At 39.0% G+C, this 12842-nt stretch overlaps 1 protein-coding gene and 1 pseudogene across 2 annotated transcripts in view; one reads left to right on the forward strand and one right to left on the reverse strand.

The window, feature by feature from the left end:
- F2RL1 (F2R like trypsin receptor 1) overlaps window positions 1-12210 on the forward strand; it is a 13915-nt gene extending 1705 nt beyond the window's left edge. For both annotated transcript variants that reach the window (XM_006913157.3, XM_025047847.1), the window contains exon 2: window positions 9520-12210. In XM_006913157.3, the coding sequence (XP_006913219.1) occupies window positions 9520-10631 (1112 nt within the window). In that variant the 3' untranslated portion in view covers window positions 10632-12210. The remainder of the gene's footprint in view (window positions 1-9519) is intronic.
- Window positions 7403-7796, reverse strand: LOC102880421 (annotated as a pseudogene).
- Window positions 12211-12842: the final 632 nt, after the last annotated feature.

Genomic DNA, 12842 nt, shown 5'->3' on the forward strand with positions numbered 1-12842 from the left:
AAGTGAACCTAATTTAACAACAACAAAAAAGTTAAGTTACTTGTTAACCAGAACTATTTAATATTGCACTTTGGGTATTTTTCTTTCCTCCGCACACTTTTATTCCTTTGTAGCGTAACTTTTCTAAAGGGTTAGTTAAGAAACAGGTAGATGGAGCTTTCCCCCCACTTTGAATCTAAATTGATTTTTAGTAAGAAATATAACATCACCAAAGATTTTCTGCCCTTCAGCCCATGCCTTTGCTTATCCCCTTTTAGCTTGAGATGATCCCTATGCATCTCCTCAGTTTGTTACAGGACAGGTAACAAACAGCTTTTATTTTCTTCCCAAAAGCCTTTCCCCAAAAACTGCCTCATGGGAGGGAACTCAGCCTAGAGTACAAACTTCTCATTTTACAGTTGTGACCCAATGAATTGGTTTAGAAAAACACTCCCATCAGGCTCTGCTTTCTTTCTTATCACAACATTAATTGATAATCATTTGCATAAATATGTTTAACCTGTCTCCCCACTGAATCTTCAACTCTTGGAGGCCAAGGCACCCTCGGTCATCTCCATTGCCATGGTCCTGCACAGTCTCTACTTAAAGGGCCTCGGTAAATAGCAAATGAAGAGTGAAGTGAGGGGAGGACTTGCCCACAGAGACCTGGCAGGTTGATGGCAGTTGAGCATTTAACTTGGCTTCTTTCAGGCACTTATTGCTTTCTATCATATCAAAAGCTGGGGAGGTCTTTCCAATTGTTTCATTTTTCTTTTGAAGACTGAAACTTCTGTTCTCTTTGTAATTGTTTTTTAATGATACAAGCAATATATGATCACTATAGAGGAAAAATGAGAAAAAAAAAATGTTTAATTAAGTTACCCTCAGTACCCAAGTAATCACTGCTCACATTTGGATTTATATCCTTTCCCATGCTTTCATGCATCTATGCAGAAAATACGTATTCACAAATATAGAAAATCTTTTTGCACAAGTATGGGATTATATAAGCATAAGTAGTATGTCAGTAGCTATAAAACATTTTTAATGACTCAAATATGTTATAGGAGAATGTATCATAACTTTTTAATTGGTTCTCTGTTGAGAGACAACATGAGATATTTCCTGTGTTTTGTAATAAGAGAGAACACTATAATGAACGTAAAGATGGAATTTTAAATTCATGTTTAGTTCTCTCGCTTGCCTTGTAGTTACTAATTAACCTTGATAGGTGATGTTTTAGTGCAGTCTGTGTTTGACTTATGCTTTTATTAGCTAGGCAAGTGTTGAGGAAAACAGTTTATCCTGAAAGAACAAGAGACTTTACTAAAGCATACCCAGTGATGGGTACCCGGCAACCAAAGCTTTTTATTTTCACTCTTTGCTCCCAAAGGTTGGGAATGAAAGATTTGGGGTGAGGATATAGTAGGCAAAAGGATACAAGAGGAAAATACAAATAAGTACTTGCTCTGTAATTGGTTTGTGTGGAGTATAGGCTGCATGTAGGAGGATGCTTAAAATAGCAAAGAACAAGTTCTTTGAAAGTTTAAAGTTTTATATGCATTTTTTTTTTAAATTGTACAAATCATAAGGGTTTAAAAAAAGTGAAAATCCTTCATTCTCTCCCCTCTCCACTCTCAACAGACTTCTCTATGCACAAATATGTATTTTGTAACAATAGGAGGATCAAACTATACATGCTGTCCTATAATTTAACCTAGTAAATCTATTCACTATTCATGGTCAGTGTAGAAATATGTCTATACTTTTATAGGGAGAATATTATTCATTGTATAAACATCATAAGTTATTGAACTACAGTCATGCATCACTTAATGATGGGGATACTTTCTGAGAAGTATGTCGTCAAGTGATTACATTGTTGTTTGAATGTCAAAGAGGGCTCTTACACAAACCTAAATGGTACACCTAGGTTAAATGGTATAGTCTATCACTCTTAGTCTATAAGTCTATACAATGTTTTACTGTACAAAACAACACAAGATTAAATCAAGCACGAGAGAAAATGATGCACTAAAGAGACACAGTAAGCACAAAATGTATGAGGCTGCCACCGGTGTAACACAGCATACCGTTCTCCCTCCTCCTTTTAATCCCCTCCCCGCCCCACTTCCACCCCTGACCTATGGACGTTGCCTTTTCCCGTTAAGAACTGGATCTCTGAAGGCAGGGTGTCTCCTCTCACTCGCTCGCGGTGTGCACCTTGGACCTGGGGTACAGTGCCCTCCAGGGCCTGGCGCACCTGGGGTATGGTATGTGGCTCCACCTGGGGTGTGAACCCAGGACCTTCTGTGTGTACAGCAGGCATGCTAACCATTACATTATGGAGCCACCCCCCACAGTATACTGTTTTACAGCAAACTTTTTTATGTAAGTAGAGTACACTCTAAAATAACGATGAAAGGTATAGTAAATACATAAACCTGTAAGTCAGTTATTATCATCAAGAAGTGTGTACTGTACATAATTGTATATGCTATTTTTTTATACAATTGGCAATGTAGTAGGTTTGTTTACACCAGCATCACCATAACCGTGTAACGTGTTGCACTAGGATGTCATTAGACGATAGGAATTTTTCAGCTCTACTATAATCTCGTGGGACCACTGTTTTGATGTGGTCTTTGACTAAACTGTTATTATATAATGCATGACTGTTGTCCCCTTTTTTGTTAAATGTTGAGACTTACATTTTTGTTTTTCCAACAAAACTATTTCAGTAAATATTCTTGTACATACAATATTTTTGTGCACTTTAGCTAGTGTTTGTGCAGGACAAATCCTAGAAATAAATTGATAGGTCATAGGCAAGCACATTTAAATTTTGACATGTTTTGCCAAATCACCCTCCAAAAAAGATTGTACCAGTTTATACTCCTTTGGGGAGGGAGGGACCAATATGGAGAGGTATGAAGTCAAGAAAACATTTCTCTCTCCCCCAGCCATTTACTCCACAGAGATGGTCAATTTATAATTTGGGTGTCCTTCTAGACTTTAGATTTTGCAAATAAATTATAGTTTGTTATACAGATGGAAGCATGTTGTTTTGCCAGTGCTTTTTTTAACTGACAGAATATTGTGGCTGTCTTTCCATTTAAATACTTATTGAATGGTATAGTGTCTACTATTAATGCTAGGGACTGTGCTGTGGATATGGTAAGTTAAGAATGGAGGGCCGATGAACATTGCTTGTTTCTCGTTTGTAATTGGGGTAGGGGTGCTGCCTTGAGCATCTATGGGTATTTATTCTTGCATATTTGGGCAAGTATTGTTGATTACAGTCCCCAAATGAGGATGCTTTTGTAGCCAAGTTCTTTATGTGTGTTTAAACTTCACATGTGTATTTAATTTCTTCTCCACTCTCAAAGTGTTTTTACCTGGTTTACAGATAGGTTATACCGTTGGGACCTGAGATTGCCTCATTTCTAGACAAGAGTTTGGTGAATGGTTTAGGACCCTGGACAGGGTAAAAGTCTATGTACTATGCTGAAGGGGCTTCAGAGACCACTGAGCAGCATCTCGACATTTAACAGTGTTATAACTTAGGCAGCGTGCTGCTTGCATGCTGACTGGTACAATGAACACAGTTACCATGACAGTATTTTTGATTGAGATGATTCATCATGGTTGCATGTTGGAATATTCTCAGAATTCCTTCCTCCCTCCCCCTCTCCCTCCCTCCCTTCCATCCCTCCCTTCCTCCTTCTCTCTCTCCCTTTCATCCCTCCCTTCCATCTCCATCTCTATCTCTCTATCTCTATGCTTCCCTCCCTCTCCTCTCCCCTCCCCTGCCCTCCCCTGCCCTCCCCTCCCCTCCTTTCATTTTTATGGTGACATTGGTTAATGAAATCCAGTAAGTTTCAGCTGTACACTTTAACAATAAGGCATATATATATTTACACTGTGTGTTCACCTCCCATAGTTAGATTTCTTTCTGTCACCATCCTTTTCTTAGTATTTCTTGCTCTTTTTTCACCTCTTTATTTTAATATTCTCATTTAAAACAGATTTTGATCTCTTTCCATGAACCTTCCTGATCTGGTATGTGCTCATTTTTATGAAAAATTTCAAACATGAAAGTAGATTATTTTAGTGAATACCATATACCCTTCACTTGATTTTGATAATTATACCCCAGCCTACTTCCTGCCCTCATCCCATGTTATTTTTTAATATTTTATTAAGATAACTTGTATATCATGCATTCCACCTATTTAAAGTCTACGATTCAATAGCTTTAGAATAGAGTTGTGTATTTATTACTAAAACTTTATAGGACATTTTTATTACCACAAAAGAACACCCCACACCATCCTCAGAGGTCACTCTCAATCTCTGCATGCCCCACCCCTGGCAACTGTTAATCTACTTTTTGTCTATAGATTGGCCTATTCAGGACATTTGATGTAAACTGAATCATACAATACATGTTCTTTGTAACTGGCTTTTTTCACTTTGCATAATCTTTTTCAAGGTTCCCCCATGTGGCAGCATGTATCAATACTTCATTTCCTTTTATTGCCAAATAATATTCCATTGTATGTAGATGCCACATTTTGTTTATCCATTTATCTGCTGTTGGACTTTGGGTTATTTCTACTTTTTGGCTCTTATGAATAGTGCTGCTGTGAACATTCACATAAGCTTTTGTGTGGACACGTGTTTTCATTTGTTTCGGGTATGTACTAGGAGTAGGAATTGTTGGGTTACGTGGCAACTCTAACAGTTTGAGGAACTCCCACATTGTTTTCCACAGCAGGTGCACCATTTTACATTCCCAACAGTAGGGATGTCTCAAGGTTCCAATCCTTGTGTTATTTTTAAATAAATCCAGGTGTAACTTTATCTTAAAATATTCAGTATGTATTCAGAAAAGATGAGTATTTCTTGTCCCAATATAACCACTAACAATAATTTCTTAATATTATCAAATATTCAGTCAGTATTTAAGTTTCTAGTTTTCTCATAAATGTCATAAACACTATTTTAGTAGTTTGAATCAGGATCCAAATAAGGTCCATAGATTACATAAGGTTGATACGTCTTTTCAATCTTTTAATCTATAAGTCTTTCCTCCACACCTCTTTCTCTTATTTTTACTTTGTAATTTATACTTTGAATAAATTAGGTACTTTATCCTGTAGCAGTTCCACAGTCGGGATTTTGTTGACTGTGTTCTCGTGATGTTTTTTAACACATCCCATTGTCCCTTTTATTTCCATTAAAATGGCGGTTGGATCCAGTCGCTTGATCAGATTCAGGTTTTGTTTTTTGGGGGTTTTTGCAAGATTCCTTCCCAGGTGCTTCTTCCCTTAGGAGGCACATCATGTCTGATTATCAGTTTTTTTTGTGGTGTTAGTAGCTATAGACAATCAATGCTTAGATTTTTCTTCCTTTTATAAAGCAAGCTATATAACTTTTAATAGTGGAAGAAAAATTGGGTTTTCCTTGTGGTTATTAAAAAATCTTGGTGGCTCTATGTCCTGCAGAAATGCAGGCTAACTCGTTGCATTGGTCTCTGGTGGGCTATTTCTGGGGCGAATGCCCTAGCTCTTTGAATGGAAGTTTCTTAGAACACTGGTCCACTATTCACAGTTACCAGCTTCGTCACACCCCTCTTTTGAGAGCTGGTAGTTTTTCAGACGGATGGAAAATTTATAGGAGTCTCTTATACCTCTGAAGGCCTTCTAAAATATGTTGATATTAATACAAATAAATATATAAATTGGAGGAGGGGCTAACTTAAAGAGTGTAGTTTTTTAAATGGTAACGTTTACATTTAAAATTTTCTGTTTTGAGAAAACGTGTTGTGTGACATCAGTACAGGTTACGTTGGTCTCCATGGAGTCCAGCATGTAACCTCAGGTCAAGATGTAAGGTCCAGTGTGATTTAGTGGTTAGAACCATGAATTCTAGAAATGGACAACCTGGGATTGAATCCTGACTCTCCTACCTAACGACGGTTTAACTTTGGGGAAGTTAACTCAATTTCTTTGTGCTTCAGCTTCTGCATCTGTCAAATGAGGATCTAATAAGATTCCCTACCTCATGAGGTTGTTATGAAAGTGAAATAAGTTAATACATGTAAAGTGTTGAAAGCAATGCCAGACACATAATATTAGCCTTTATTAAGAGTTAGCGCTGACCGGTATTAAGGTAGTTTTATTTTTTAGAGCTATACTCCTATAACCCGCTGCTGGTGTCTGTATGTGGTTTCAGTACTACCTTGGGCCAAGCCAGAGCCCTAAAGAAATGGGCGGAATGGCCGTGCCTCTTGATTCTCCCTCACGGCCTTCACTGGTGTGGCTAGCTAAGCTTTTCTATCCATTGCAGGTGTGTGGAGCACCTGCTGTATGTCCAGGGCTATGCCAGGGGCTGTAGGGACCATAAAAAAATTACACAGGGACACTGAACATTTTGGGATGAGTTCCATAGACACCTCACCCCTTTGTTAATGCATTGGTGCTATTCTCTTGGGGTGCTTCAAAACTGGTCATTCTGCTAACTGGTTTTGGAAAACAGAAGTGGTTTATAAAATCAATGTAGAGGATGGTGACTGGCTTTGTATAAGAATGGATTAGAACACAATAGAAACTGTCAGTGTACCCTGAGTAATAAGGGTCACTATTATTTTGTGAAACTTTTCATTTTGGATACTTGTATTAGAACTAGGTTACCATACAGAATATGTTTCTTATTATGGGTTATAGTCAAGTATATGAAGAATACTGTGATATATAAGATTATTATTATTACTATTTTTTTAAGAACAACTCAGCAAAATAAAATTCCGATTTATTGTTGTACAACATTGTTTCATACATACATCAAACAGGCCAACAAATAAGTAAGTAAATAAATAATAAAAAGCAACTTCATAGACAAAAAAGGGGAGAAAAAGAAACCTTTTATCTCTGGCCTTTTAAACCATCTCATACAAACCAACTACTTACAGTTCAGCTAAGTACATACACAAAAAGAGTTACTGGAATGCTGGTAATAAGATTGTTTCTTTGCTGCTATTTTTGCTTTTTTTTTTTTTTTTACAAGGTTTTTTTTCCTCTGAGATTATAATGAACATGGCCACACCACAAGTAAAGTCAGTAGTAGGACAGAGAACGGACAGTCCTCCCAAGCTGGTTTGGTCATCCTGAGATCATTAAAAATGGCTGACCCCTAACAATACATATAAAAATATAAAATGTAAATGAAAAATACAAACTTTTCCTTTTTAAAGTACTTTTAAGAAAACAAGCAGGGCCTTGGAAGATTAGGTTCTTTTTTCTTCCCCTGTTGCAAATTCACATTGTGGTTTTGGTTGGATGGTGGAGAACGTTTGTCATCTGGGGGGGCGAGGCTAACCTTGATGGGTGGGCGGGACTCTGCTTGAAGGTCACCACGTTTAGATTCTGTGATGGGCACTGGAGGGTGACTAGGTCATGGGGGCCTTTTTTGTTTTAAGTTTAACTTTTCCTTTATTGGTCTTAGTAGTCAATCCTTATTGGTCTTCTGCTTCTTGGTGTCAACATCATTACCCTCATCGTCTCTAGCTGCCTGTTTGTAGCTGCCTCAGCCTCCTGATCTTCATCTCCATCCTCTTCCTCACTGTCACCTTCCTCCTCCTTTTTCCTCCTCCTTATCTACCTTGTTATCAGCCTCCTGCTCCCCATTTCCCTCATCAGCGTTCCCATTAGCAGGTGTGTGTCTTCCTTCTCTGCCTCCTCCACAACTTCCTTCTCCTCTAAGTCCTTGGTGGTGATGTCGGAGCTGGTGTCCACCTCTGCGTCTGATGTCATGGGGCAGGCCCGGGATCTGATGCAGCGGATTGAAAAGAAAGCACGAATTCGAGGACTCTGGCAAAAAGCTGCCAGAGTCTGTGGTGACCAAGGAGGTGCATCGCGAAGGTGGCTGCAGGGAGCCAGGCATGTGAACGATGCAAAGATGGCTTTTCCAGAGCAGCCAGTGGGAGAGGATTATTATTTTTATTTAAAAATAATTCTTGTTCTTTTTAAAAAATTATAAAAAGAAATTGGAACAAGAGATAGATTCTATCTTAAGTGTACTATTAGTTTCCTGTGCCATAACAAATTGCAACGATCTGGTGGCTCAAACAACAGAAATTTATGCTTTCACAGTTGTGGAGGCCAGAAGTCCAAAATCAAGGTGTCTTGGCATCTGAAGGTTGGAGGGGGAGAATTCCTTTTTTGTATCCAGAGGCTGGTGGCCCAGTGGCTTTTCTACCCAGTCTCTGCCTCTCTTTTCAAACCCTTTCTCCTCTCTCTGTCTCTCTGCAAATCTCCCTCTGCCTTTCTCTTATAAAGACATTTGCCATTGGATTTAGGGCTCACCTGTGTAATCCAGGATGATCTTCTCATCTCGGGATCCTTTGTTAACAAAGACCTTTTTTCTAAATAAGATAATGATCACAGAGACTAGGACATGGACATCTCTTTTGGGGGGCCAACTTTCAACCTGCTGCACCAAATGAAAAGTGAACTGTTGATCTCCGTACTCTCTAAGCCCCCAACCAGGCTGACCACTGTTAGTCCTTAACAGCAAAGCCTTAAGGGAAGTGAATCATCCTCTGAACATGGATGCAGAGCTAGAAGAGGAAAAAGTGATGACTAGGCATAAAAATTATCAGATAAGCTCATGAGTACATTTAACATCCTCTCTGGCATACTGTAGTACACTTTGCTCTGTTTCTCTGTATAGTTAAGGCCTGTTGTTCCCCAGAACTAAAGTAAAATTCTTCAGTGCTCTCAAATTGTCCCTCACTTTCTTCTGCAGGTCCGTGATCACTTGGTTGGGACAGGTTGTAGGCTGAATGTGTCATTTATTTGTTTGTGGTTTCTAAAGTTTTAATTCATAATATGGGGATGAGAGCGTAAGTTGTTACAGCTTGCCATGTTACTTGCTTAAAAGTCAGAACACAGATTTGCCTTTGGTGGACCCACCTGTCCCGTGACCATGAAGCCAGAAAGTGTGCCTGCTAGCTGGCCTCCACAGGAAGGTCTCCAGGAGGCCCACACAGAAGCTGGGGAATCCCTGCCATGGCTGAGGCTGTCCTTGTGGGTGGAGAGGGAATGTCCTTTATGCTTCTAGGAATCTCCCTGTGTGTGCTTTGGGATAAGGAATGACTGATAGGCCAGACTGGATCCTGTCTCTGCCAAGTGAGATGGCCATTATAAAGGGCAGGAGCTAAGGGGTGTGGACAGTTTGTAAAAATACATTGAAGTACTGTCAGTTTTGTTTGAGATTTGTAGATATGGACGTTATATTCCACACATACTCTACAACCCTCCGATAAAAAAAATACTAATTGTAAAACAAAACAAGGAAACAAACAAAAGCAGACAATGTAAATCCCAATAATCCCATCACTCAAAGAAAGCCCCTGTAAGCATTTAGTGTAGTCCTTCAGTCTTTATCTAAAGTGCTTTTACTTGAACTTACCAGCCTTACTGCTGAAAATTGATTTTGGTAATGACCCTTGTCTGCCTTGCCTTTCTTGTGCAGGAGTCAATAGAACCTCTAAAGGAAGAAGTCTCATTGGTAAGATTGATGACTCATCTCAGATCTCTGGGAAAGGAGTTACAGTGGAACCAAGCTTTTCCGTGGATGAGTTTTCTGCCTCCATCCTCACTGGAAAACTGACTTCTGTCTTCCTTCCAATTGTCTACACAATTGTATTTATGATTGGTTTGCCAAGTAATGGTATGGCCCTGTGGGTCTTTCTTTTCCGAACAAAGAAGAAGCACCCCGCCGTGATTTACATGGCCAATCTGGCCCTGGCAGACCTCCTCTCTATCATCTGGTTCCCGCTTAAGATTGCCTATCATATACGTGGCAACAACTGGATTTACGGAGAATCTCTTTGCAAGGTTCTCATCGGCTTTTTCTATGGCAACATGTACTGTTCCATTCTCTTCATGACCTGCCTCAGTGTGCAGAGGTATTGGGTTATCGTGAATCCCATGGTGCATGCCAGGAAGAAGGCAAACATTGCCATCGGTGTCTCCCTGGGAATATGGCTGCTGATTCTGCTGGTTACCATCCCCTTGTATGTCGTGAAGCAGACCACATACATTTCATCCCTTAACATCACGACCTGTCATGATGTTTTGCCTAAGGAGGTGTTAGTGGGGGACATGTTCAATTATTTCCTCTCTCTGGCCATTGGAGTCTTTCTCTTCCCAGCCTTCCTCACAGCTTCTGCCTACGTGCTGATGATCAGAATACTTCAATCTTCTGCCATAGATGAAAATTCAGAAAAGAAGAGGAAGAGAGCCATCAAACTTATTGTCACTGTCCTGGCCATGTACCTGATCTGCTTCACTCCTAGTAACCTTCTGCTCGTGGTGCATTATTTCCTGATTAAACACTGGGGCCAGAGCCACGTCTACAGCCTGTATATCGGAGCCCTTTGCCTCTCCACCCTCAATAGCTGCATCGACCCCTTTGTTTATTACTTTGTTTCACAAGACTTTAGGGATCACGCAAAGAATGCTCTCCTTTGTCGAAGTGTCCGTAAGGTAAAGCGAATGCAAATATCCCTCATATCAAAGAAATCCTCCAGGAAATCCAGCTCTTACTCTTTAAGTTCAACCACCGTTAAAACCTCTTATTGAGTTTTCTATTAAAACCTCTTATTGGGTTTTCCGTTAAAACCTCTTATTGAGTTTTCCAGCTCTTCCAATGGAAGTTTTACAGGAGAATTTTGGGCCTGCTTAATGTTATGGGAATGTTTCTGTTGTTTTCTAACCAAGCAGGTCTCATTACATACCATGTATATGCAGCACCTCTCAGGATTGCTGGAAGTTTCCTGTTTGCATGACATATCCTCCAAAATTAACACAGATACCATTTTCAGAATGCCTCTACTCAGATGCTCCCAGAACTTACAGAAGCAGACTTTTTAAAAAGTGGAAAAGAAACAGAAACCCAGTGAGTTGCAAAAACTAGTCTTGGCATGAAGACTTAAGTTTTTAGCTCAAACTACATTTCTTGTACATCTTGGTTCAATCACAGACTTGTTAGGACTTAAGGGCCCTCAGAGATGATCAGTCCAATTGACTGAGTTGACAGATAAGAAAACTAAAGAGTTAAAGGAGAGCTACCCAGAGTCAAGTTTCCAACTAATGGCAGCAAGTTAGGATTGGGCAGCAGAATTTGAATTGTTAGTGGAGTTCTTATACCATCTCATCGAAATCACTGAGGATCTTGTTTTAAAATGCAGGTTCATCAGACTCAGGAATGAGTTCAGAGTCTGGGAACAGGGCCCAGGAACCTGCATTCTCAAAAGCCTCTGTGTGATGCTCACACTTACCAAGGTTTGTGAACCACGTGTCTAGGTGCTGCTTCCACTTGACAAGGTGCCATGGTAGTTTTTGAAAAGGGAAGCAGACAGAATGCTTTGTTGCTCTTTTATGTTGAGCTTATAATGAAATCTGTTTGTTGACTTCTTGGGTATTTCAATTTCTTTATTAATTCTTTGAGCTTTTATATGTATCATTGTCACTTTGAGGAAAATACGATGAGGATTTTAAACACGGAAATACAAATTTTGTGTAACTTTTTACTGACTTAAGCAAAATCTTCGGATAGTCTTGAATTTTGAATAGGATTTACCACTTAGTATTTTAAGAAATTGTTAGACTATTTATTGCCAGTTTTATCCTCTTGTTATCAAATAATGAAATTCTAAAGTTGTCACTGGTTTTAAACCACATCTCTTTGGAAAAGAACTCTGGAATAGATATGATTTGCAATATATTTAAGAGGTACTTGACTCCAAACTGACTTTGTACAACTCTTGTATTTGTGACTTTTTGAAATAATTATTTTATCATATGATTTGTAAATAACACATGACTTGTTTTTTACAACTTATTTCTGAATCGTTTGTGTATGTGGTGTGTGTTTGAGGGAAGGAAAATAAGGGAAACGACACCATCACTCTTCTGAGAAGAAACGATGTGATATACATTTTTATATAAATAGGGCCTTCTGTACATATTGCTCTGTGATAATTGTTTTTCATTTACCCATATTTTAGGATTCTTTCTATGTCTGCATTTATGGACTGACCTTCACTTTTAAAGGATACAGAATATTTAATATTTTGAATACATTGTGATGTAGTCATTTTCCTACCTATGGTTCCCAAAGTCATCTCCCCTGCCCCCATTAAAAAAGTGCTCCATTGAACATCTGTGTGCAGACATCTTTGTGAGTATTTCTGCAGGATGAGTTCCTAGAAGTGAAATGGCCAGGTCAAATGTTAGATATCTGTTTCAAATTTTGTTATCTCTTGCCAGATGGCCTTCAGTAATTTATACTACTACCAAAAAGTACATTTGTACCTGTTTTCTGAAATGCTCGTCCACACTTGAGCTATCAATCTTTTAAAATTTTACCGATCTGATTGGGAAAAAAAATCTCATTCTTTTAATTTGTATTGAAGCAACACAGGCTAGGAGCAGGTGCTGAGCTGCCAGGCAGGGCTGGATTCTGACTCCGTCATTTCTTTATTTTGTTACCTTAAGGAAGATACGTATTTGCACCTAGTCTCTCATTTGTAAAATAAGGCTATGAAGAAGATAATAATATCTTCTTCATAGCCATATTAGATTAATGTTTATGCGCTCATAAATATTACGTAGATTATGACTGTTTTTCCTCTGCTCATGAGATCTCATTTCTGATTTGCCCCCTTTTCACCTCAGTGCCGGTTGTATCCTGCCTGCCTTCGTTTTTCTGCATTGAGCCTTTTAGCAGGCTTGTGGGGGTTGTTCCCATATTACAGGTAAGGAAGCAAAAGATGGTGGATACAGGATAAA

The sequence above is a fragment of the Pteropus alecto genome, unplaced genomic scaffold (assembly GCF_000325575.1).
Source record: "Pteropus alecto unplaced genomic scaffold, ASM32557v1 scaffold20, whole genome shotgun sequence".
Taxonomy (NCBI): Eukaryota; Metazoa; Chordata; class Mammalia; order Chiroptera; family Pteropodidae; genus Pteropus; species Pteropus alecto.